Source organism: Leopardus geoffroyi, chromosome C3 (genome assembly GCF_018350155.1).
Source record: "Leopardus geoffroyi isolate Oge1 chromosome C3, O.geoffroyi_Oge1_pat1.0, whole genome shotgun sequence".
Taxonomy (NCBI): Eukaryota; Metazoa; Chordata; class Mammalia; order Carnivora; family Felidae; genus Leopardus; species Leopardus geoffroyi.
The window spans coordinates 80,158,153-80,185,243 of record NC_059338.1 but is presented as its reverse complement, the minus strand read 5'-3'; the positions used below and the strand labels follow the sequence as shown (position 1 = coordinate 80,185,243).

At 47.4% G+C, this 27,091-nt stretch overlaps 1 protein-coding gene across 1 annotated transcript in view; it reads right to left on the bottom strand.

The window, feature by feature from the left end:
• KCNQ3 (potassium voltage-gated channel subfamily Q member 3) overlaps window positions 1-27,091 on the bottom strand; it is a 319,083-nt gene that overhangs the window by 12,603 nt on the left and 279,389 nt on the right. The window contains exons 9-12 of the mRNA XM_045453655.1: window positions 21,519-21,545; window positions 6,008-6,210; window positions 5,029-5,131; window positions 2,630-2,761 (exon numbers count right to left, since the gene is read on the bottom strand). Coding sequence (XP_045309611.1) covers window positions 2,630-2,761; window positions 5,029-5,131; window positions 6,008-6,210; window positions 21,519-21,545 — 465 coding nt within the window. The remainder of the gene's footprint in view (window positions 1-2,629; window positions 2,762-5,028; window positions 5,132-6,007; window positions 6,211-21,518; window positions 21,546-27,091) is intronic.

Below are 27,091 nucleotides of genomic sequence, written 5' to 3'. Positions count from 1 at the left end.
CAGAGAGAATTTTTAACTTCCGTATATTATTACTATTATTATTATTATTTGGTCCAGCGATATGAGGGTATCTCCCCATCCCAGGGGAGACAGGCAGCTCAACCACAGAGAGAGGGTGAGGGTCACATCCTGTTAGCTCCTATAGGAAACGTGTGCTACAAGCCTGCCTGGTCTTCCAGGTCTTTCATTCTTTCCTCAAACATCTGACTAGCGAGTTTTCTTGACAAACCCTAGGCTTCGTGTTCAGTCGTGCACATCTCTGCTGTCCTGCAGGCTTCCTGGCCATTGGAGGGACAGATTCACACCCGCCCTGCACCTCACTTCCATTTCTGCGTGAGGCACCGGCTCCCCATCCATTTCACTGTGAACACAAATGGAGACAAATCCCCCCACTGCCCTGTGGGACTGGAACGGGTGTGGGAGCGACCTCGAAGGTTCATCACAGGCCCAGGACCACAAAGGCCACGCACTCCTCCGCTGACACGACCATGTACTCAATCACCCTTCTTTTCTCTCTGGTCACATATCAGCATGGCTGGGGATATGCAGTTGGCTACCCAGGTGGTCAACCTCCAGCCATGACTCTTTGGAATACTTGTGCCTAATAAATACTGAAAGCAACAGCAGTGTGAAGGTCTACACTGCGTGCATTAAGATGGGCCAATATTTCTGGGGCTCCTGGGTGGCTCAGTCGGTTAAGCGACCCACTTTGGCTCAGGTCATGATCCCATGGTCCTTGAGTCTGAGCCCTACACTGGGCTCTCTGCTGACAGCTCAGAGCCTGTTTCGTATCCTCTGTTTCCCTCTCTCTTTACCCCTCCCATGCTCTCTCTCTCTCTCTCTCTCTCAAAAATAAACATTAAAAGAAAATAAAAAGACGGGCCAGTATTTTGATCTGGTGTTGTCCTAGATGTCAGGCTCCCTCCATCTCTTAGGGAGCCATATTTGCAGAAATAGCAGCATGTTAGGCTCAGAACTCATTCGCAAATCTATTCATGAAGCAGGCATTGAGCACTGACTGTGTGCCCGCCACTATGCTAGGAAGTCACGGTCGATGTCCCAGGTATGGATTAAGCAAGGTCACAGATCAGCGTTCCTCCAACCCAACATCATCGTTAACTTCCAACTCATTCAATCTGATGGTCCTGTTAATTCTGCAGGACACTACGGCAGAGAAACATTATTCAGATGAGAAACCCAAGGTGCCGGCAGGACTGGACTTGTGTCCACTGGAAATCTTGCAAAGGCCAGGGAGCGAGCCTCCCACAGGGCTTTGGTTTCATGATGTCAGTTCTATGTCTTGACATCATATTGTCCTTCAGTTTTTTAAAACGGTTTTCACTAAATTCTATCCCGAAATCATTATTACACTATATTTTAACTAACTTGGATTTAAATAAAATTAAAAAATTAAAATAAAATAAAATAAACAACGTACGTGAATATTGACTGAAGTTGTAAAAAATATTAACATATTATTGTTACTGTAACATCTACGTTAACTAACATTAGGAAACACACACACACAAATAAAATGGTTTTTCTTATTAAAAGAATATTTTTACAATTCATTAAAGATTTGATAAATTTAAAAACTGGAAAAAAAATCACATATGGACTCTTTCTCTCGGTACAGCCACTGTAATCCTTTGGCGGAAGACGTAGTCCTTTTCTGTAGGTTCCCTATGGGGAGTACATGTATATATTTCTGAGTAAATGTATGTGCATGTGTTTTTGTAATCATATTGTACGTATATATTATTAGTGTCATGAGATCGATGCAGAGAATATATATCAACATAACCATTTGTATATACTTAAGCATATGTATATATGTCCGACTATTATTCGTAATCATATTGTGCATATATATATTCAAAGAGGACATAAGTTTTTAATCTCGTCCTATACATTTTCTAAATGTCATTTGATGGTTGCATAACTTTTTAATGAGAGCAGACACCATTTTTTTCTTAATCGGTACTTTTATATAATTGGGGAAGTGGAGTGTGGTGTGTCAGACAGAACAGGAGTTGTGTAGCCAGTTGGATCTCGTGTGACTTCCAGCTCTGCCACTGATTAATCTTGGGTAACTCCATTGCCCTTTGAGCTTTGGTTCTGTCATCAGTAAAAGGACACCCACAATGCAATACCTTATGAGGTTACAAAGGATTAGGCACATAGGTGTGGGTGCTCAACAAAAATGGTGGCAATTATTACTTGGGCATTGATGTGTTTCCATATTTTCACTCTTAGAAATAACACTCAAACATTTTCAATATAGTGAAAAATTTGTATTTAGAATTGGGCAAATTGATATCATCTCAATCTTGTTGGCAACATCCAAAGTATAATAGTCAGGGGCTAGCCAGACATACGCCTTCTCTCCACCAGGACCGATTGGGGTGTTGACCTTGGCCAAGGTCAATGTCATGGAGCTTCTTCACGGCCTGTTTGGTGCTTGTCGGCCTTGACGTACACAGTGCTTGATGAACGTTTTTGTTCTTAAACTTTCTCCCCGGCATTCTGGATCATTTCTGAGGGCCTTTCACCCTAAGGTTTAGGCTCATCTGGCTTTGAATCCTTAGTGGTCAAGAGAGCATCATTCCTCCAGATGCCACTGTCTTACCTTGTCTGAAGGTACTTGATCCTGGAAAGCATGTCGAGATGTCCTGCAGAATACTGCTCAATCACATCCTTCACGTCGTAAGGCCTCAAAGTCTCCTTGAATTTTTTTTTATAGAGACGGAATTGTAGAATTCTGCAAGGTGAGGTAGAGACATTTGTGCTTCATGAGTAGAGAGAGAAGGAAACTATAATTCAAGTCTAACAAACTCAGGGGCAGGGAGAGAAAAGAACCAAAGAGAAAATGACTTGATGGTGGGAAGTTCCAACTCATGGTCCCGGTTCCCTTCAAACCACCCAGAATGAGGCTGACTAGTGTCTCTTGTCTTCATGATTACCTCCCTTCAATCATCTGAATAACAATAAAATCATAGTAACAATAAGAGCTAACATTTACTGGGCATGCACTATAGGGCAGACACTGAGCTAAGTATGTTACGAACCATCTGCTAATAGATCAACTCGTAGATGGTACGGCTGTGGTCCAGAGAGCTCCAGCATCCTCCCAGGGCCATCTGGCTAATAATGTCAGAGCTGTTCTCAAACCGAGGTTTGTATGCTGACAAGTGTCATGCTCTTAATCACTGTGACACACTGCCTTCTATTTGAGGACAGCTGACAAATTTCTTCCTCAACAGCCTCTTTAATTATTTGGCTTGTGAGCGCCTAGAAAAGAGAAACTAGCTTCTGTTCTCAGGTTTTCTCAGTAAAGTGGGGCACCTGAAACTCATAGACGCTAAACCCTCATCTCTATAATCCTGGGAACCAATAAAGGCACCCCAGATGGCTAATGTTTCTTGAAAACCCCATCACGGGGTCAACCCCCACCGAGCACGGCGTCCGTTAACACCCCTAATTGTAGGCCGGGGCTAAGAAACACGGCCTACCCCAGGCCCCGCCCCCCCACCCCCCACCTACTTGCGCAGATCTCTTTCCGCAGGGCCTTCAGAGTTCCTTGTTTGTTATAGTCCACGGCAGCCTCTCAACACTATTTTGGCATATTGATTCTGCCATCCAGTTTACGTGCTGTCCTTTCCAACTAGGTGTCATTTGATAAGCCTGCCCTTTACACAGCTCGGTCAGCAGGGGGTGGCTCGAAGGCCAAATCTGCCCTACTGCCTGTGTTTGAAAGTAACGTTATGTTGGAACACAGCCACCTCCATTCACATATGTACGGTAAATGGCTGCATCTGTGTTACGAAGTCAGAGCTGAGTACTTGCAACAGGGTCAGACCTGTGACCCACGAAGCCTAAAATATTTACTATCTTCCTCTTTTTTAAAAAAAAACATTAATGTTTATTTATTTTTGAGAGAGAGAGACAGAGCATGAGAGGGGCAGGGAGAGAGGGAGACACAGAATCCAAAGCAGGCTCCAAGCTCTGAGCCGTCAGCACAGAGCCCAACGCGGGCTCGAACCCGTGAACTGTGAGATCATGACCTGAGCTGAAGTCGGACACTCAACTGACTGAGCCAGCCAGCCGCCCCACTATCTTCCTCTTTACAGAAAAAGTTGGCCAATGCCTGAACTAAGGCATCGATAAAAATTCTAAAAAGAACAGGGTAGAAGCCAGACCGTGGACCATCCCAGCAGAGACCTCTCTCCTGGTTGACACAGATTCATTCACTGGTTTTCTTTGAATAAGATCATTCAACCAGTTATGAATCTAGGTAGCTGTGCTTTTGTCCAGCTGTATTTCTGTCACATTGCACACGGGGTGTCATGAGATGACAGGTCAACGGCTTTGCCGAGGTTCACATATTGTGACACTATTGTGCTTCCCTGATCTACTGGGCTAGGACTCTGGCTGAAAATATCCCAACTAATTCTTGGAGAATCCAACTTAGTTTCTAGAATTCACAGCCACCATTGTAGACTGTTTGTAAGCCCATATGCTGATCAAAGTTTTCCGTAAGTAAGCATTTTTTTTTTAAATTTTCTTCTGGAATTCTGAAGCAAAACAAACACTGGCCAGGGTAGATTATAGTCTCGTCTGATACACACACACACACACACACACACACACACAAATCCTATAATTGACTATTTTGTTGAAAATATTAATGGATGAAGAGAGATAAGAAAAGCTATTTTGGGTAACAAGCCTATAAAGGAAGAAAACTCCATGTCAACATGCCCTTCCCCCTCTCCTAGACCTGGCCAAAGCCAGACAAAAAGCATGACAATTAGAAATACCGTCAGGAGCCTGAGCAAGAGTTACCCAGGATGCCTTGCTGCTGTAGGGATCATTTTTCTTCCAGCAGCATCTCCCTTGGAGTACTGACATACTCTTGGACCTGATTCAGGAGTTACTCAAGTTCCCACACACCTTCCCAAAGCCAGTATCCTGTGGGAATTGAATTGGGGCTTGGGGAGGCCCACTGTGGGGAGGAAGGGGCCTCACCTGACGGCTCGGATGGCGGCCTTCAGGGTGGGGATCATCTCTTCGATGAGGAAGTCATTCCCGTAAGCCCTGTCTTCTGCCATGGGATCACCTGTCCCAGCATCTGGGAGGGAGACACACATATCAACCAGCAGGCCACGGCGCTTAGAAAGGCTTGGGGACCCCATTCAGTCAGAGCCTTCTAAGCTCACCCGCCAGAGTCCTTGCCCCCACTTTGTGAAACCACGTGGTGTTCTCCAGTTGTGATGCCATTCAGGCCTTCGTGGCATCTCCTATGCTCCAGACAGGAGTCAGAGATGCCCGCGTTCAGGACTGTTGACTGGGGAGAAGGCCAGGAAGGCGGTGACGTGAGTTCTGTGGACCTGAGTGACTTCTCAGAAGCAGTAGAGGGCATCCTCATGGGGGTTACGATCAGACACACCTGAGTCCAGATTCAGTCACTACCCTTGAGACCTTGTGGGGTCACTTTCTGAGCACTGCTTATCCTCCCTTGTCATAAGCACAAGGGACACACCGAGGTATTGTTCCCACTGCCGCCTACTGGGCTCATTTCTATTACCTCTTCCCACCCCTTGGGGTGCTGAGGCCCCTGGGTCTCCAGATCACTCTGCACCTGGCCCCCTATGTCCTTCAAATTGACCTCCATGGCAATGCACCTCAATGTGGCTACGCTTTGGAACTATGGCAGTAAGCCCCAAGGCTCCCTGGAGGGGTCTGTGCAGACGAATGTGGGGATCCTGGCACAGAGAATAGCTACCTTGGGACCCCCCTGCTCCCTGAAGTGTGGGGATGTATTACAGGCGCCCCCAGCCCAGCGGACATGAATGAGATAAAGCAAGAAGTTGGTTCAGGAAGGGTGGAGACGGGCTGCTCTGCAGACTGGACAGTATTCAACCGGAGAGGGAGGGAGGTGAGGAAGGGGCGGGCATGGCAAAGGGAGAAGTGGAGGAGACAGAGTGAGGGAGAAGACAGGCCTCACCTTCAGAGCTCTGCCAGAAAGCGTAGGCTTTCATGCGGAAGGCGGTGCGGAAGCGTTCTTTATTGTTTAAGCCAACAGGCTTTGGTTCTTTAGGAGGACTTTCTTCTATGGCATCTACATTCAGAGGGGTAAATAGCTTTCCTTTAGTATTGCTACCACGAGGATTAGAAAGGCGAACCCGATCCAAGAGACCCAGCTTTTGGCTACAAAATAAGCAAAAGTGAACAATTTTCCTCCTTGAGTGCAGGCTTTCGTAATCACCCGGCCCTCTCCATAAAGACTCACACATTGACCTCCACGTGTGATGGGGGAGGCGTGCCCTCAGGGCTCGATCTGCCTTAGCAGCTCGGGGTGGCACAGGGCTTGGCAATTTATAAGCCATGACACCTTGGGCACGTTTCTTAACCTCTCTGCACTTCCCTTTCCTCCTATGCTTAGGTGGAGCTCAAATGACATACGGGACATCAAATGCCTGGCTCCCAGCAGCAGGTACCCGAGCTTCATGCCTTCCCCTGTCCCGTCATCTCTGCCTCCATAACTTCCTCCACTCCATGGTGCCCAGGTAGCAACTTTCACAGAAAAAGCCTTTCAAATGTTCCTCGAACAGTATAAACGACACGAATTACAGGAAGCAGGCACCCTAACCCGGTGGCCACAGACACCCCCGCCAAGGATGGGACTTGGGAGGCGAAGCGGTCCCTAAGCTTGGATGGGGGAAAACACCGCATCTTTACTCACTGAAATCAGCATATCTTTCAATTATGAATGTAGGCAATAAACCCCAGTACTATCCTCAGTGCCCCGGTCTTAACATGTGTCTTCCACAACAGAAGTCACAGAGCATTTGCTATCCGGTTCTCTCCGGGGACTGCTGTGCTCATAGTGTTTCAGAATTATGTCGGTATTCAAGCGGCCCCAGGTCTCATCATTAAATCCATCACCGAGAAACACAGACACGACTGCATCTCGGATGTGCACGTATTTTGACAGTTGTCAGTATCATCAGTGTCTTTTGTAACCGTATGCATTTCATTTATGAATTTAAGATGGGTATTCTGAGAAGGGGTCCCTGGACTTCATCATACTGCCCAAAGTGTTCTTGGTTCCAACCGACCAAGCAAACAAATGATTAATAAGTTCAACATAAAAAGCCCTTGTGCAAAAGCCAGCAGTGCCTTGACTTGCGTCCAACTTCACCCCTTGCCATCCAGGTGACCTTGGGCAAACCCGTGCCCTTTCTGAGCCTCAGTTACCTCATCTTTATTATTTTTTTAAGTGTATTTATTTATTTTGAGAGAGAGAGAACATGCACACAAGCTGGGGAGGGGCAGAGACAGAAAGGGAGAGACAGAGAGAGAATCCCTTGCAGGATTCTGTGCTGTCAGCACGGAGCCAGACGCGGGGCTTGAACTCACGAACCCTGAGATCATGACCCGAGTTGAAACCAAGAGTCAGACGCTTAACCAACTGAGCCTCCCAGGTGCCCCAGTTACCTCATCTTTAAAATGGGGACGACCACTCCCTGCTTCCCCCGGTTGCTATGAGACGATGTTTGTCAAGGATGTGGCACAGAGCTTGGCACGCAGTAGGTGACCTGTAAGTATTAATTTCTTCACTCTATTTCTCTACCTCCACCCCTCACCCTAGCGGGCATGAGGACAAAGGCCTTCTTTGCGGGATACCTACCAGAGAAAAGCCATCCTACAAGTTTTCGCACATCAAGACACTCCACGCGGTGGCTTCCCCTCATTACCCTACACAGGGCTTGGCACACAGTAGGTGCACCGCGTACTTGTGGCATACATGGTGAGTGAGTGAATATGGGTTTTTGAAGAAGGCTCTGCATTGGCCTGAGCTGATTTAGTATTTCCAAGGAGTCGGGTTATGACAGCCCCGTGCTTCCTGCCAGAAGCTGCTGGTGTCTCTGTGGCTCGATGCAGTGGGAGAGGTCAAGGGCGCGGGGGCCGCGGAGGAGGGCGGGACACTCCCCCTGCCCAGCAGGTGCCCCGCACTCTCTGGGCACCAGGTCCTCAATGGTAAGCGGGCCTAACAACACCTGCTGCGTAGACGCCCGGGGAGCATTACACGTGGTAACATCCGTAATGCTTCCTGCCTCCAGCCTGGCGTAGAGAAGGCACGAGGATGCGTTTGGTTAACAAATACATAGATGAGCATACAGATGGGCGGTATGGCCCCCTCTGGATGGTTCTCTCCCACCCAGCATTGTTACCTTAATAGTCTGACCGGGGTAGATTCAGGGGAACTCTAGGACACAGATGGCTTTATCCTCCCTGAGTCAAAGACAAAATTTTCGGAGTGGCTCTCCAGACCAGTTCTAGATGAATGACTGATAGGACAGGGCCTGTGGGCTAAAAATACTGGACGAGGCAGGAAGTTGGCTGAACAGACAGAAGGCTTTCCAACCCAGAAGCTCAGGACAGTCTCTTCTCAGGTCTGCTTCTCCTTGTCTGCTGCCTACTGACCGTGTCTCACTATCCCGCCAAGCAGATCCGTCCTCCCATCTGCACCGAGCCTCCTGTCTGGCCCTGAGTCCCCACAGCATGCCTAGGTGTGCCCACCTCCTCCAGCTGCTATGAGCCCTGCCTCTTGGGAGCCCCTTGTTGCCGGCTACTTTTAGAACGGCTTGAGCATCACCCGTCTTCCCTTGGAAATCAGGTACTCCCCACGTGGTCCAACAACACACTGCAGTGTGTCTAACACTGTGTCTAACACACCGTGTGCAGACCATGTGTTTTCACGTCGCGCCCCCCCCCCGCCCCCCCCAGCCCCTGGAACGTGTAGTCCCCGTAAAGCAAAGACCCGGCCTGGTCATCTTTGAGCCCATGCCCTGCCCTTCCTGTTCAGGGTAGCCGTGAAAATCACGGTCTTTGGGACAATTCCAGTCCGCGTGGAAAGGTCCTGAAACACGTGACCTGAGACACACAAGTCATGGTCTCGGGTCCCAGCTCCTCCCACGCACAGTGATGATGGCCCTCGTTGCGAGGGGCCGCGTGAGGGTTACGTGAGGGGCTGCATGGAAAGTGCTTAGCCGACTTCTGGAATGAGGATTGGAGAAGCCTTCAGTAAATGCTGGCTGTCACCATTATCTCGGTAAATAATTCTCTTCCCTCAGAAGCCATAGAAGGCTAAAGGATGGATAAAATTTCCTGAGCCACAAAATAATCATGTGTGTGTGTGTGTGTGTGTGTGTGTGTGTGTGTGTGTTTAATGAACTGAGATAAGTTCTCGGGGTTTATATATTATTTTACAGTGCTTCCTAATGCCAGTCTCACACACTCGTCATTATCACTGAATTTGACCTCTGCAGGAGATAAGTATATGAGGAGCTTAATTCCAGATCGGCTAAGCAAGTCAAAAGTAATGGCAGCCAGGGGGTCCTGGCTCAAAATCTCAGCAGAAACGCCCGAGTGTTAGAAAGTTAATGAGAGGACCCTCTTGGTTCTATCTGTGTAGGGATTTAGGATTTGCCCGTTTGACGTTTCAATGCTTCATTGTAACCTCTCACAGTCTGAGTTGCTTTGGCGATGTTTACTTAACACGCCATGGCCACAGAGGATGGTTTACGAGAGAGAGATTCCCACAGCGTTCGGAACCCAGAGGCATCAGGCACAATTCAGGAATCTCAGCTCTGATTTACTCCCGGCCATCACACCCAAGAGGCTTACGGAATTCTGCCTCCAGCAAAGTGGGTGATCAGCTTACTTCTTAATTGCGTTGCCTGGAATCCGAGACCCCAAAGGATAATCAGATGCAAGGCAAAGTCCGCTGCTGAAACTCAAACCCATCTCTGCCCTTCTCCGTATGGATTTCTAGCACATAATTCAGGCCTTGTGCTTGGAGGGTCCTAGAGGTCTTGCAAGAAAAGCCTCCCTTGGGACTGACATCAGGTTTTCTCGGATAGCTGGGGCCCCTGATTTATTAAGTGCAGACAATTGTTAAATATGAATTATAAAACTGGAAATGGATGTACCAGGGACAGAAAAGTAAAATCAAAGATTAAACTCTGCCCTGGCAGCAGCCATTGCCCTGGGCTCCTGCCTCAGGTTACCCCAGCCAGGTTAAACACCACCCAGTTCCTCGACACTCACGCTTCCCGCTTCCTGGCCTTTGCACATGCCATGGCCTGTACCCAGGAAAACCTTCATCTCTCCTTTTATCTAAATGATAAAAGAAAAGTCAGATTTTTCCTCTGAAACTTGACCCAAACATCAGCCCCAAGGCTGGCTTGCCCTCTTGGTCCAAGTACCTATCCATTCACCCACCCTCCCTCCCTCCCTCCCTTCCTTCCTTGTTTAAAGTTTATTTACTTATTTCAAGAGAGAACACACAAGCTAGGGAGGAGCAGAGAGAGAGAGAGAATCCCAAGCAGATTCTACACTGCCAGCACATAGCCTGATTTGGGGCTTGAACCCACAAACTACGAGATCATGACCTGAGCCAAAATCAAGAGTCAGGCGCTGAAATGACTGAACCACCCAAGCGCCTCCCCCCCACCCCCCCCATTCACTATAGCTTTTTATGGGCTTTTCTCAACCACGGCATTTGGCCACCATAGTGAAATCTTTGACTTACTAGGGACTCTCTCCCCAAAGCAGTGGTTCTCAACCAGGGACAATTTTGCCCCCCAGTGGACATCTGGCAATATCTGGAGTCATGTTTGATTGACATAACTTGGGGAATGCTCTTGGCTTCAGGTGAGTTAAGGCCAGAGAAGCTACTAGACATCCTACACACACACAGGGCAGCTCCTGATGATGAAGAATGATCCCACCCAAAATGCCCACGTTATTGACACTGAGAAACTAAAAGGTAAGCTATTTGTCTGCAACCCACAGTTTGGTCAATTATCCAGCATCTAACATGGAACCTTGCACATTGTAAGCATTGAAAGCATTATTATGATATTGAACGAATGAAGGAATACAACATTTGATCTTCTGTTAATCAAATGCATCCAATCTCAGCTGAGAGAGGAGTACTGTGTGGCGGAAAGAGTGGATTTTGGAGTAAGAGACCTGTGTTGAAACCTTTGCTTTGTAGTTAATATTTCAACTTTGGTCAAGTCGTTAGCTCTTACTGGTTTACTTTTTTCATCTGTCAAATAGAGCTAATGTTATTTATTTATTCATTCAGTGAGAATGCAGTCTACACCTGTAAGTGCTAGGCTCTTGGTAACTTGCTGAGAATACAGTGGTAACTGAAACAGACATGGTTTCCAGCCTCCAGTGAGCTTATGATGAGGTCAGGAAAACACACAATAAGCAAATGATGCATACATTGCTAGAAATCTGACCAGGAAACAGAGTGCAGTAATGGAGTGTAACAGGAAGTCAGCTTAGGTGGAGTGGTCAGAGAAGGCCTTTTGGGTGGATGGGAAGACCAGTTAAGTAGCTGGTCCCTGGAGTTTGGGATTAAAATGATGGTGGCCCAGATGGTGAAGCTGAGACCTGATGGGTGAGAAGTGGCCAGGCCTCAAAGAAAAGGGGTGAGCACTCCCTGGGCAGAAGAATCACATACAGGTGCAAGGGGCACGAGCACTGGGATTGTGTAGCGGAAGGGAGGCACACGATCAGAACATCGTGAGTGAGGCGCAGAGCGGCATGAGGTCAGAGGCCAGATTGGCAGGGATTCTAGAAGTAGGATTCAGAATTAAGGATGGAAAATAGAAATTTCTTTTTGATTTTAAGGGCACTTGGAGGCCATCAAGAGTTTTGAGGAGAGTATATCGGCTCTGCATTTTTTCAAATGTTTATTCTATTTATCTTTGAGGTGTGTGTGTGGGGGGTCACATGCATATGGGCAGTGGAGTGGGACAGAAAATCCCAAGCAGACTCTGTGCTATTAGACATGGGGCTCAAACTCACAAACTGTGAGATCATGACCTGAGCCTAAACTAAGAGTCGGATGCTTAACCGATCGAGCCACCCAGGCGCCCCTCAGTTTTGCATTTAAAAAAGAACACCCATGTTCACAGCAGTGCTATTCACAATAGCCAGAGGTAGAAACAACCCAAAAGTCCATCAAGGAAGGAAGAGATAAACAAAATGTGGTATATCCACATAATGGAATATTATTCAGTCTTGAAAAGGAAGGAAATTTGGACACATGCTGCAATTCATCTTGAAAATATTATGTAAAGTGAAATAAGCAAGTGACAAAAAGATAAACACTATATGATCCCACTTGTTGACTCTAGAGGAGTCAAAGTCACAGAGACAGAAAGTAGAATGGTTGTGGCCAGGGGCCGGGAGGAGCGGAAAATGGGGAGTTGTTTTCAATGGGTGTTTTTAATTCCCCACCCTCCTCATGTCACCTTCGTTGGGCATGTGTGTCTTGGAAAAGCTAATACAATTTCAATTAAAAAAAAAAACAAGAGAAAAACAAAAGTTGAATCTGGGATGTGTCAGGAAGGAAGGCATCCTGTCAAGCAAACACTTACAGACCTTGCCTTTCTTATCTGAAGCTACAATCCCTAAAATGGTTTCTGGGACACAGAAACATCTTAACAAATAGTCACTGAAAAAGAGGATGGAGTCTACGGCCATACCACCCTGAACGCGCCCGATCTCGTCTGATCTCGGAAGCTAAGCAGGGTTGGGCCTGGTTAGTACTTGGATGGAAGGGAGAAAAAGAGGATGGATGGGGGTGCCTGGGTGGCTCAGCTGATTGAGTGTCTGACTCTTGATTTCAGCTCAGGTCATGATCTCATTATGGGGCAGAGCCCCGAGTCAGGCTCTGTGCTGACAGCCGGAAGCCTGCTTGGGATTCTCTCTCTGCCCCTCTTCTGCACTCTCTCTGTCTCTCAAAAGAAATAAAGAAATAAACGTTAAAAAAAAGAGGATAGATGGATGGGTGATGAATGAATGGATGGTGAACAAACCAGGAGTACAGAGTCACTGCAGCTAAGAGAAGAGTCTTCTGGAAGAAGCGGTCAATCAGTCTCGTGTGATTTGTTGTGAAAGCCCCATGAGCACAGACTGAGTGACCAGCACAGAGCAGCCCATCCCACCTACAGGGGTTAAAGCCCTAATTTTTCCCCTTCTCTCCTTCATTCTTTCACCTTCCATCTCTCCAGATGGAAAGGGTGGGGCCTTACACAAGCTATGCAGCCTGCTTTCAGAAGGCTCCTTTAGCACCGTGGTCTGTCCCAAGAAAGACAGAGAAGACAAAGAGGTAAAAAAACAAAAACAAACAAAAAACACCTGTCACCATCCATGGGCCAAACCTTTGAGGCTTTGGTGTCCTATTTTTTTCTCTCTGAGAAAAGACCATGGATGAACGTTGCTATCTCGACTTTGTTTCTTTTTAACGAAACAGTAGATCTTACGTAGGGATTAGACAACGATCAAGGTGGAGTGGCATTAGGGGCTGGGGCGTGACATGGCCTCCATTGCATCAACACTGAGAAAGACAATGGCGATCTCTCTAGGCTCTCACACCGTTCATAGTAGAGCTGGGAGAACCAAGTAATTCATATACTTTGTGACTAGCTACAAAGTAAGTTTCCCTGTAGAGAAATGAAGACTCATTTTTGCCTTTTGTGAATTTTCCTTGGGACACCTGCATGCCCGTCTTCTTTACAGAGTTGGCATTCCTGGGGATTTCTCATATAGAAATAGATGGCCTGTGGAAAGATCATAGGCCTAGGGACCCAATGCTTGTTAGCCTGAAGGATGAAAGCATGAAGGACGGAAGGGACAAAATTAAGGTCTTAATCCCTCTCCTAGCCTGGTGAAAAGCCACTAGCCCTTGACAGATGAAAGCAAAGTGCCTCTGTGGATCCTTTCCTGATCTCCTGCTATAGGTAGAACTCCGAGCTCTCTTCCTTTGCTGTTCTCTCTATCCTTGTGTCTGTAACATTCCCATAGCAGCACCCTCAACACTACACTGCTCCTCTTTGGTTGAATCCTCTGCCTCCCCACTAGACAATGAGTTCCAATTTTCTGGGAATCTTCAGGGCCTAACATGAAGCAGGGCTGTTAAAGAACTGAAGGGAGGAAGGAAGGACAGAGGGTAAGAGGGAGGAGAGAAGTATCGCAGGGCTAGGATTCAAACCTATGTTGATGTGCCTCCTATACCAGACCTGAACAATGTGGAAAAGAATGTAGACACAGAAACCTAGAAGTGTGGATGCCAATCAGGAAAATAATAGTGAAAATAATAAAAGCAAACCCTATGTAGTACTCACCATGGGTAAGACTCTCTTCTAAGCATTGAATTCTCACAATAGTGCTAGGAGGTAGGTACTCTCACCATAACTATTATATAGATGGGGAAACTGAGGCAGAGAGGTTTGGCAATGTGTCCAAGATAATGTACTCAAGATTCTTAACAATGACCCATAACTCACAGTGTCCATCACACCAAAATAACATGGGTCCAATTCTGCTGCCATGGCCACAGACTCATAGCATACAGGACCTGAAGTGGCTTAGGGATCCCCTATTCCAACCTCTTCCTTCTAGTGATGAGGCAGCCTAGGTCAGGTGACTGGGGGCTTCTGTCTGGGTTGAGAAAGAATGGGGACAGATAAAGCAGGGAGGAGGAGGCAAGATCGTGACCGGGTTGGCTGTTGGGCTATAGCAACAGCTTCACGACTTGGAAATAACCCTGGTGTGTTCGTCTAGTTCTCTCTCATCTGGAGAGGTTTGCAAAGTTAGCTGGGCCAATGGCCTACTTGGAGTCCTCTGATCCAGTGAATCTGGGAAAATCTATGAGCACGATTTGGGGACATTTACAGCTGGTACTCAGAGGACACACAGACTCACACACTGATGTGAGGTCTCTCTGTTGCTCTTCTAAAAGAATTGCTTTCTCCATGTATCCAAATCTCATGTATGAGTAACATGCCAATTGGCCAGCACTCACCTCTAGTGAGCATTTGCTATGCACTGGGCCACAGGTACCATTCCAACCAGCCCATGAGGCTGTTCCTATTATTATCCCCACTTCACAGATAAGGACATGAGGACATGAGAGGCTGCTTGAGTTGCTCAAGATCACACAGCTAGTAAGTAGGGCAGCCAGGCATTGAGGTCTGATGGTCTAATTCTGGAGTCTGTTCCCAGCTCCTGTTGCTATGACTACCTCCTAATTCCACCAACTGATTATTTTTAGTCCCTGGTTAAAGAGGAGAGGACCACAGATCAGGAGGGAGCCAGGTAGACATAGGATCGAATTCTATTTGTGCGATTTGGGCTGGGATTTGTGTAAGTTGTTTCACCTTGCTGAGGCTTTGTGTCTTCATCTGTGTAGGGGATATTGGACTCTACCTCTCATAAATGTCCCTCTCAAAATCATGCGTCCTGGATCTGCTCAGACAGCTTCCTACCTTGTATGCAAGCAAATTGTGCTGGCCTTTGGCAAGTGTGAAAGGCTGAAGTGTGTTCCCCAAAAGATATGCCCAAGCCCTGACCTGATAGCTATAATGTGACCTTATTTGGAAACAGTCTTTTTGGATGTAATCAAGTTGAGATGTACTCATACTGGAGTAGGGTGAGCTCTTAATCCAACAATTTGTGTCTTTATAAGAGAAAGGAACGGGAGGTTTGGGTACAGAGAGACACAGATGTACACAGAGAGAAGAAGGCCACGTGGAAATGGAGGCAGAAAATGGAGTGTTGGGTCTGCAAGGGTAAGGAAGGCCAAGGATTACCAGCAACCACGAGAAGCTAGGAAGAGGCAAGGAAAGGTTCTTCCCCCACAGTCACTGGAGGAATATGGCTCTCGATTCCTTGATTTCTTGACATCTTGATTTTGGACGTCCAGGCTCCAGAACAGTGAGAGGATAAATTTCTATTGATTTAAGTCGCCCAGTTTGTGGTCATTTGTTATGGAATCCTCAGGAAAAGGCAGCAAAAACGAGGGCACAGTGGGTGCATGAGGACTGTTTTTAGTCTGATAACCAAGCCAGAGAGCTGCAACACATTTTTGTGTGCTACGGAATGATGCGCTCATAGGTAGACAGGGGCTACAATGAAGGGTAGGGAGGACCATCTTTTTTGCATACTTTAGCAAAGCCATAAATATGGAATTTCCACACAATTAGAAGAATTGAGAAGAAATCTCTGGTCCTCTACCAGCTTTTCCCCATGGAAGGAGGTGAATTATCTGATTATGGGGTGTGTGAAATAACCATTGACTCATCTTCTTGATTGGGTGAGCTTCTGTATTGATGGTCAGTTCTGTATTCAAGGTCATACGTGGTCTCTCTCTGGTTGTCAGTGCTCCATGGGGTCAGACAAGCAATGGCCCCAGGTGTCTGGCTGGGAGAGTGTCTGTTCTGTGTGGCTGGTCCTAAGGTGAAACGTAGCGGGAATTGTTAGGACATTCACTCTTGCTCCCAGAGCCAATCCTGCTTTGCCCAGCAAATGTGGCCTATATTTTGATCTGTTTTGGATTCCTATTTCCCAATTAGCTCATAATTCAGAGACACTCCCCCATATTCCAAAAAGAAAACTGAGACTAAGCCCTCAGGGCATGTTGGGGATCACTCTGGGGTTAAACGAAATTGGTCCAAATCTTATTCTGCAGCCTGGGACCAGTGTTTCAGGGACTGCACAGCGGGACAAAATATTAATAGCTATGGAATTGTGTCCAAGACTCTTATTTTGCTCTCGGTAACAATTTTCCCATCAGTAAAATTAGGGGATTGGATTCACTGATCTCTAAATTCCTGCATACCTTTAACAGTCTTCGATTCTAGGGCGTGGAAAGAGATTTATTGCCCACATCATCTGTCACCCTGTGAGATCAATTTCATGGGGCCAACGTCACAGGGAGAAAGTAACGTGTGAAATATACCTCCTCTCATGGCAGGAACTCCAGCCACAGAGAGCCAAGGAAGAGTAGAAGAAAGCAAAACAAGCCAAAGGGGACACCCGCGGTGACTGAGTACAGTTACCTAACTGTTCCCAATGACTTGAAACTACCAGCCGAGTGGCTGGGTCCACACATCACGGAGCCAGATGAACCAGATCCAGTTTTGTTCCTGCTACCGTCTAGCTGCAGGACCGTGTGCAAATCACTTGCCTCTCTGAACCTCAGGTTTCTCATCCATAAAAAAAGAGATTCAAAATAGTTATTTTCCCTATCAGGGCAGCTATGAGGGCTAGATGTGCTGAGAACTTAACCTGGCAAGCAGTAAGCCTTCTTCATAAATTCTTGCGATTGTATTTAAATTCTCTGACTCAAAGAATGATCCTCTACTAAATGTGAGAGCTCTGCAATGGGAAGGATATAACAAGATAGGAGATAAAGAAGATGGCTCAGATGAACATCCTCCCTCTCCAAAGATGGCTACAGAAGAGCTGAGTCCCGGACGCCGCTGTTCAGATTGAATTGTTTGAAAATACAAAGTAAACAGTATGGCTCAAGCAAGCAGTTGCTGTCAACACAGTTACCTGTTTTGAAAATTCACAAAAACACGATTTTCTATGAGACAAATGCCTCTAATTATCGGCTCTGCTGCGTGTCTACTGAATAGTTGCAATTGATGTTTAAAGTGATGTTCCTACCGTAAACTACCAGTCTTTTCTGGAATCATCCATAGAATAAATGAGCCTCAGTATGGTCTTTTGTTGATGTTCTTTAATGCAGTATTATTTTTAGGCACTTGAAAATTTTCAGGTGGAATTTATGCCTGTCATGGGCAGCTTCGTATTTGTCTGCTTTGTGTTTCGTCTCCGATACGCTGGGGAAAAGGACACTGTTCTGCTGGGGTACTGATTCCTGCCAACTTCAAGCAAGTGACTCTACTGTGAGCTGTCAATCATAGCATCTTGAACCCACACTAACAGGTGGATACAGGACCCAGAGTTTGGCCAGTAGTAGCCTCTTTTCTCTCTGGGTCATACAGATTGTCTGAGGCATGAGTATGTGACCCAGACTGGGTCAATCTAAGTGCTTCCCTGGGGTTTCTCAAACTGGAGTTGAGTGAAGGACAGATACAGAAAGAGGGAAAAACAGGTGGTCATGGGGCTGCTTGCATCCGCATCGTCATCAGTATGCAGAAGGGCAGCAAGAGAGTGAGACCAGAAAGGAGAAGTGGGGATGAGAGAGGAAAAGAGAAATTCCAGAAGACTTCCATTCCTTGTTTCCTGGGGATCTCACCCTCTTTGTTGGGTGACTATGTCAGCCATTTCATTTCCCTCTTAGTCCAACGCAGTTTCGACTGTGTCTATGACACTTGTAGAATAAGAGTTTGTCCATCCATCCATCCGTCCACCCATTCACCCACCCACTTTTTTCAGTGCGTTAATATCTCTTGAAAGCTAACCATGTCTCAGGCTGTGTTCCAGGCATTGTTTTAGGTGCCAGAGATAATGCAGTGAACAAAACAGAGCCCAACCCCTTGGAGGCATTTTATCTAGTACAGAAGGCAAACGAGAAACAAATACATAGTATATTAGATAGTCATCAATGCTAACAACGATAATGAAGTAGGATTAAGGGCATAGAGACTGATGGGGTGTGGGTAGAGGGTCAAAGAGGAACTCTCTCAGGAGGTGACATTAGACAGAGTCCCAACTGAAGTGAAGGACTGAGCTATATGAAAAGATGAGATAGGAGATCCTGGCCAAGAGGGAACAAATGCCAAGTTCATGTGTCCGTGAGACTCACTGAGCTCACGCTCTACCCCTGGGTACAAGGAGGGCATGGCAATCCAATGTGCCGCAGTGGGCTGCAGCCTGATACGATCTGGTCCAGTCACACAGACCCACCCTCCAAATCCCCACCTTGGCTACTTCTGTGCTTGGCTAAGGTGCTAGTTAACTAAATGCCTGAGCTCAGTCTCTACACAAGTAAAATGATGGTACAAAACTCCCTTCATTAAGTCATTTATGTATTCATTCAGCAAATATTTGGGGGGGGGTAACCCCCTATACTTCAGGCTCCGTGTTAGCTCATGGTCTAGAGAGGACGAGAGATCAAGTTTTGACTAAATACAGAACAGAAGCTTTCATAGGGAAATTCTGAGTCCTACCTGGGGCACCATGAGTGGTACAAAGGGGTGAGGGTGTGTGTGTGTCAGCTGCCTCTGTTTTTATAAGAATTAATTAAGACAACCTAGGAAAAGTGCTCAGCTCCTCATAAGCCCACAATAGAAGCTGGTTCTCTTCCTTCTGATTAGCCTCAGAATCACAGATCCCGAGAAGCATAAAATGATCCAAGCCAACCTCCCAGCCATTGTAGGAAGTCAGTGGGACCAAGGTTCCTCAAACAAGTCTGCACGAATCAAAGCAGTCAACATGGCCCCGTCCTCAGGACTAGAGAAGCTCATCTCTGTGTCGACTCTCTGAGGTGTGTGCGGGGGAGCAGGCTTAGTGAGCAACCACGGGCTTGAGCTCTTTCCATTAAGTTGATGAACTTCCTTTTTCTTACCCCAATGCAGAACCGAGATATGTTAAGTCACAGAGAACACTTACATCAGCCCAACAAATAAACAGAAGTGTGGACCACCCATGCTTGGAGGGGACAAGGAGATGAACTCCAATCTGGTTTTGGCTATTTAAAAAGCAATGAGTAAGACTGAAACACCAGTTAGCCGGAAACTTGTTGAAGACGCTAACACAAAGGTGGAAAATGGCCATCAGCGAGCAAACGTCGCATGCACGTGTCCACTGCTGACCACTCTCTCACCCTGCTCCCTGCCCTCTGGGGTCAGGGAATTGATGTCTCCGTCGACAGTTCACCCGTACCATCCTCTAGGCCTCACGCCCGGCCTCCCAGCTGTAATCACACCTGGTAGTTCACCTGTCAATCTGCCAGCCAACCCGTTTGCTGTGCAATCCCAAAATAATTGTGCCTGAGCCTGGACGAGGGGGACCGAGTGGCTTATGTAACTGACCTCGTTCTTCTTCCCCGGGGAGGATGAGCCAGCAAACACCTGGGAACTCTCACCCTGAGAAATCGTGAAACACGTTTTCCTTCTGCATCCCTAATGGAGCTCTGGAGAGGCATATGAACAGCTTGCTGAGACTCCAGACAGCCCCTTTCTGAGGACCGGGGCAGCATCCCTAGCAAAGCCTTAGAAGGCATCCACCCAGGCTCTCATGAAGCCGGAAGCGCATAATCCAATGCAATTTGGCTGAATCTTGTTCGGTCTGTATAGAAAAGGCTCTCAGGTGGATGTGGCAATTCACTTACAGCGTCAATGCCTGCATGATGCAGGATGCAAAACCCGGTTGGTCATGAGAGAAGGAGAGGACAAGTACCCCTCTGGCAGTCTTGAGACCCGCAATTTGGGGTGAGTCTGCCCTCTTCTACGAAGGGCGCCTCGGCTTCTACACATGTATCTGGGAGAAGATATCTGAGGTCTTCCCGCCTGCCTCTGTGACCCGCCGCAGCTGCTCTAGTGAATGTCCCCTGACGTGGTCATTGTCATTCATTCCTGCCCTCCTCTACCATCTCCCCCAACGTCCCTACAGTCCAAAACAGGTCCAGGCAAGAAACACTCCATCCTTTCGAAAACACGCACAAAAGAGCCAGGAAGTCCTAGCTGTTCTGTATGTGATTTAACTGCTGTGTCTGTCACTGTTTCTTCCAAGAGGAATTATGTCTGGGATGGGGCCCCATCATGGACTCCATTCAAGAGGATTTGACTCAGCCTCCCAAAGGTCACTGTCTTCAAGTATTCCCCCTATCATGTGGCCCAGGCTCCTGCTACCCTCTCTACCTGAATTCTGTCAGTTCTAGAAGGACAAATGTTGAACTTAGTGTCCAGGAGACTGCAAGGCCTCCCAAGTAGTTGCTCAACATAACAGATTAAATGACATCTGTATTTATAGTTATTTGTATTTATAAATATATAACTTAACTGACGTTTGTGAGAGGTATCTTTTTTTCTTTACAGTCTCAAGCAGGGTCCATAGTGTCCCTGATATTGTGACATCTTCTTGGCAGGGAGAGAGAAGGGAGGGGCACACAAGTGCTCATAATCCAGAAGCCCAACCTGCCTCTGCAGCAGTCTGTAGTGAGCATGGTTTACTGGGGATCATGAATTACAGTCTTGATTCACTTTTTGAGGAGCTGTCTGTGAACCCAAGAAGCAAATGAAGCAATATCCAATGGAAAGAATGTGGTCTTAATAGTCAGACCTGAGTCCGAATGTTGATCTTGCCTCTCAAGAGCTGTGTGACCCAAGAGGGATAACTCAAACTCTCTGAGCCTCCACCTCAACCCACAATTGGGGGTACCCGGGACTGTCTTACACTGCGGTTGTGAGGACGAAATGAGACAAACATAGGCAGGACTCCAGGCACAGAACTGTGTCTTGCTCACTAAGTGGCTGTGGCTGTGATCACAGCTGAGTTGTCCCTGAGTAAATTCACATGGAAACGGCAGAGGAATATGGTGGTCAGCGACGGCAGCGAGCCCCGAACTCTGCCTCATAACCGGCATGCTGCCCCGGGGCCCTCCGCCATATTGAACCGGACCCTCTGTCCCGCCATGGTGGTGGGAAGAAGGCGATTCGTGATCAGAAACGTACCTGGCTGCAGCTTCCAGCTGTTCTTTCCTAGGAGGGGATGAGAAAGAAAAACATAAAGAAAGTGTAAATTACACGAACAGCCTCCCCTCTCCCCACAATGTGCCAGAAGCTTCCCTTTGACGAAGATGGCGGTGCTCAGTGGAGCCGTAGGACAAGATGGTGAACGCGCCTGGGACCCAGTGAATGGGAACGGGTTTCCCCAGCCAGACCCCAGGCCCTGCCGCAAGGGTGTGGCTCTGCATTTTCGGGGCTCTTCTGGGCCGCTCGTTCGTTTCCTCACCCAGAGCGTGGCTGCTGAGCACTTCCTCTGGCCCAGGCCTTGTGCTGGGCTCAGGGGATTTGTGTAGCGGTGGGGACAGGCCAGGAAACCAGGAATTTCGTCACTCAGCAGCCACACACCCCATTGCTCTGTCACCACCACGCCACCATAGTCGACGTCACCACCATCATCGCTAATATTTATTGAGCAATAATTACTAGGCAGATACCATGTTAAGTTATTTTTATAGATCGACTCATTTAATCCTCAAAACAACTCTATGAGGGAAATGGTATTATCGTTCCCATTTCCCTGCTGACAAAACTAAGGCATGGAGAGGTTAAGAAAGCTGTTCAAGGTCTTACAGTAGCAGAAGTAGGAAGTAGTAGGAAGTAGCAGACTCAGGCTTCCAACCCAGGGGAAGCTCACCATCCTGACCACGAGGCCATGTGGGGTATGCGCACATTCCAGACTCTGAGCCTTTGCCCAGGCTCTGCCCAGAACTGTATTGCTGATCCTTCAAATTCCAGCCAGAGGGGTCCCTCCTGGAGTTTCTTACCCAAAGCCCCAGGGTCTAGGCTGAGCGAATCTCTTTGCACACGGCACTGTGCTCTGATCACACTGTTTCATAATCGCCTGGTAGTCTGTGAGCTGCTTGGAGCAGGCCCTCTGTCATTTCCAGCCCTGCCATCTGAGCACCCCATACCCTGGCACATGGTAAATGCACAATAAATATTGAATGAATAAGTGGACTATGGGAGAAATGGGGAGAGAATACGAAGCATCATGGCAGAGAAGCAGAGGGACCAGCTGGGGGGTTTCCAGCTCATGGCTCAGCTCCTCCACTAGTCCCAGGTGGCCTTGGGTGGGTCACCTCCTCTGGGCCCATCTCTCTGCCTGAAGCATGTGCACAGAAAGCGCTCTGCCTTTCTAGAATGCTCTGGATGTCTGACTCTGGAGGTGGGGAGAGCACTGAGAGGAGAAGAAAAGGGTGGGGGTGGGTGGAGGCCAGGAGGTGCGCTGGGGTGCCGTGGGGAGCAGTGTTAAAGAGACAGAGCCCCCCCCCCCCCCCATTTCTTTCTCACTCTCCAAGACAAGGATTCCATGCCGTCTCTATCGTCACACTTCCCACCTCTGGCTTCCCTCCCAGGCTATGAATTTGACTCACTTCTCACTGAGAGAGATCTTCCCCGTGTCCCATCACCAGGTCAGCAGCCACATACACCTGGCCCCGCGCCCTGGGCTTTCCTTCTGAGCACACGGATGCAGGTTCACACTCCACTCGTGCCCATCCTCCACTCGTGCTTCAGAACCCACGCCTCTGCCTGCTCTCTCCTCCAGTCCTTCTCCTTCCCCCCATATCCACATTGATCCCTCTCCATTAGACCCTTCCTGTCAAGGAAAATGCCCTGGCCCCACATTACTCTCCAGCTGTCATGTGCACTTCCTGTCCCCACATGCTCATTTCATGTCACTCTTTATTCCCTGTGAGCTGGCTTCAAGGCCCCAACAACCCCCAAATGATAAACATCCAGGGGCCACTTCCCCGTTCGTGTCTCCATCAACCTTGTGACAGGATCAGCACAGTGGACCCCTTTCTGTTGCCTGTTACATCCCCAATGCCAAACACAATACTTGCACTTGAGAGAGGCTCAGTAAAGGCTTGGTGAATGAATGAATGAATGAATGAATGAATGAATGAATGGGATAAAGAAATAAAAGATCTGTAACCACATTCCAGACAGGGTGTTTCAGCCCTGTGGTCACTAGCAGTGGCTTCCTGTGGGTTCTTAGTGTCTTCGTTTCCTGCTGTAACACCAATACTTCCTTCCGGGCCAGATTCAACCAGAGGAGATTGAACACCGCTGTAAACCAGGTGCTGTAAAAGGTGCTTCCACACATCCTATTCAATTTGACCTTCGCGACAAGAGTCTTCAGAAATAGGTATTATTGTCCCGGTAACCCTTGTCTCATCTTACTTTTACCCAATTTTCTCCCTGAAAAACTCTGTCTTCCCAGAGATAACAATGGGCTTTGGCATAAGACCTGGGTTCTCCTCTTTACTTACTAGGGGGCGACATTGAGCAAGCTAGTGAACCTCACTGTTGCTCTGGATTCTTCACCTATAATATTTTGCACATGAAAATGGAGTTACCTCTTCTTCTGCTCTTCCAGGGCATTCTAAAGACTCAATGACTTAGCATGTATGAAAGCGGACCCATGTTACTTGGCCAAAGGGAAGGATGACTGTGTCCCCCTTCTCCATTACTAAGCACTCTAGTGATCTTGCCGCTGGTCATAAAAGGAAAAGGTTCTGGTTATACATAAAATTAACTGGGTCTTCTTGGTCAAGAGGCTTCTACATGTGGGGCCTAAGTCTTATCTCCATTTTAGTTCTAATGTCTAATGATTTTAGAGCTACAATGTCCAGTATGGTAGCCACTGGTCATATCTATTTAAGTTGAAATGAAATAAAATCGAAAATGTAATTCCTCAATTGCATGAGTAACAGAGGCTCAAAAGCCACATCTGGCTAGGGGGACCACATTGGCACAGATGTACCGTAGATAATTCTACCACTGCCTTTAGGGAACCAAATGGTATGCAGGTTCCCTGTCAATGGAAGGCAACATGTAGGGTTTTTTTTTTTTTTTTTTTCAATTTTTTAATGTTTATTTATTTGGGGAGGAGGGGAAAGTGCAGAGAGAGGGGGACAGAGGATTCAAAGCTGGCTCTGCTCTGACAGCTGAGAGCCCAATGTGGGGCTCAAACTCTGAACTCACAAACTGTGAGATAATGACCTGAGCCAAAGTCGGACGCTTAACCGACTGCACCACCCAGGTGCCTCGACATGTAGTTTCTAATGTCTGCCCTCATCTGTGCTTGCACATAACAATGTACAACCACCATCCCCTAAGGTCCTCCCCGTACCGTCTCAGACTCCCACTGCCTACTTGCACTAAGGAGACACAGTCTCCCTGGGCCAATAAATCAGAAGATCTGGGCTTGGACTCATAGCCCTCTGAAGTTCTTTCTAATTCAGAAGCGATGAGTTTATAATTTTAAATAGTAACAGAAAATAAAAACCAAAAAGGCAATACCATCATCCATCAGCGCTAGGCCTAAACAGATATATCCTGCAAATTCACAGAGGACTGCATTGAGCCGGAAACGCTGATACGGCCCCTCTCCTAGGGCTGGGCTAAATAACATCATTCTTAACGTTTATTTATTTTTGAGACAGAGAGAGAGCATGAACGGGGGAGGGTCAGAGAGAGGGAGACACAGAATCTGAAACAGGCTCCAGGCTCTGAGCTGTCAGCACAGAGCCCGACGCGGGGCTCGAACCCATGGACTGTGAGATCATGACCCGAGCTGAAGTCAGCTGCCCAACTGACTGAGCCACCCAGGCGCCCCTAAATAACATCATTCTTCCAAGTCTTTCAGTGGAATATAAGATGATGCCACCACCACAGTAAACAGTCGGGCGGTTCCTCAAGAAGTTAAACAGAGGGTTACCAATTCCACTCCCAGGTATAAGCCCAAGAGAATTGAAAACTTATGTCCACACAACGAGTACATCAGCATAATGGCCAAAAAGTGGAAACCACCCAAATGTGGGTCACCTGATGAATGGATAAACAAAACAGAGTGTCTGTAATAGAATATTACTCGTCCATACAAAGGAATCAATTTCTGATACATAGGACAACTTGGATGAGACCTGAAAACATGCTAAGTGAAAGAAACCATACTTAAATGACCACATATTATAAGATTTCGTTTTTATATGAAAAGTCCAGAATAGGTAGAATAGAGACAGACAATAGGCAAGAGCTTGCAGGGGCTGGGGGAAAGGAGGAGCGGAGTAACTCCTAATGGGTTTAGGGTTTCTTTCTGGGGCAATAAAATGTTCCGGAATGAGACAGTTGGTGATGAATGCTCAACTTCGTGACTACACTAAAAAACACTAAACTGTTTACTTTCAAGGGGTACTTTTTAGTGTAAGTGAGACCCTCCTACAGCATATGAAACATACCTCAATATGTTTTTAAAGCATAAACAAGAGACAAAAAACGTATAGGGAACAGGTGAGGACACACCAATGAATTATCACCTTTACCGCTGAACGTATGGAAGGGGTTGGCGTTCAGGGACATTTTTTTTCCCAAGGGACTGCCTTGTTGCAGAACGGTTGCTAAGTGACTCTGGTTGGACTTGCTAAGTCTTGCTAGTGACTTTATACTTTTGTCCTTGAAAGAATGAAAGAAAGAAGTGTTCTCTCTCAGTTTAAAAGCCATTCCCCTATCACAGCAGCCCTGCAACACAGCATCTTCCTCCGAGTCTCTGACAGCCAGGACAATGCCTTATTTATAATAAATCAACCCAAAAGAATAGGCCTGTTGCCAAGACCTGGGGCTGCCCAGCAAACAGAAAGCATCTTGGTTCTGAGCTCAGTGTGGTTGCACATCGTCTCCAAGTCCAAGGTCACTCTGTCCTTTACCAGGGAGGCCGCCTGCCCCTGCGAAGGCTCTTGTGACCCAAAAGAAAACTGATGTCATCCCCGACCCAAAATGATGATGGCAAAAACAGAATTTTAGAATCAAAGGAAACCTCAGAGGCCATCACCTGAGCCAAAGGATCTAATGACAGGTAAGAAGACACAGTCTAGGAACCCAAGCTTCATCGCTGGTTTCTGGAAGCCTTGATTCTTCCGTCCCCTTGGCTCCTTTGCCAGTCGTAACTCCTTGAGATACCCCCCTCTTCTTATTCCCTTTCTGGTCCTCCACCCACCGTCCTTCTGAAGCATCTACCTTGGGCTAGGCCCCGGCTGGCTCTCACCCTGAATCCTGCACTCTTTTGCTCACCGGTCTCCTCGTCTCGAATCCTGAGCCTGTCCAGCCCGCCTCCACACCCTTCCTGTCATCTTCCTGAAACACAGATCTGATCATGTCATCCTCGGGCTCAAGCAGCTTCTCTCTGCCCTCAGGATCAAGTTTAGATTCCTTTGCTGGTCACCTGTGATTGGTGGACTGGATGCCCGGAGCAGAAAGCTGCACCTGCCACTATGGCCTCTGCAGGAATGAGATGGAAGGCAAGCAGGGGCCAGCTTTCAGGGCCCTGCAGCTCATGGTCAGGTTTTGGACTTTATTCTCCTTGTCACAGTCATCCATTGGAAGGTTTTATGCAGGGAAACGAGCCAGAAGAACCCAGGTCTCTTGAATTTCTGTAAATCTGTACCACAATCTGGCGATAGGGGTGAGGGGATATGTGAGGCTGGGTTCTGACACTGGTTGCAGGTCCCATGATAGGT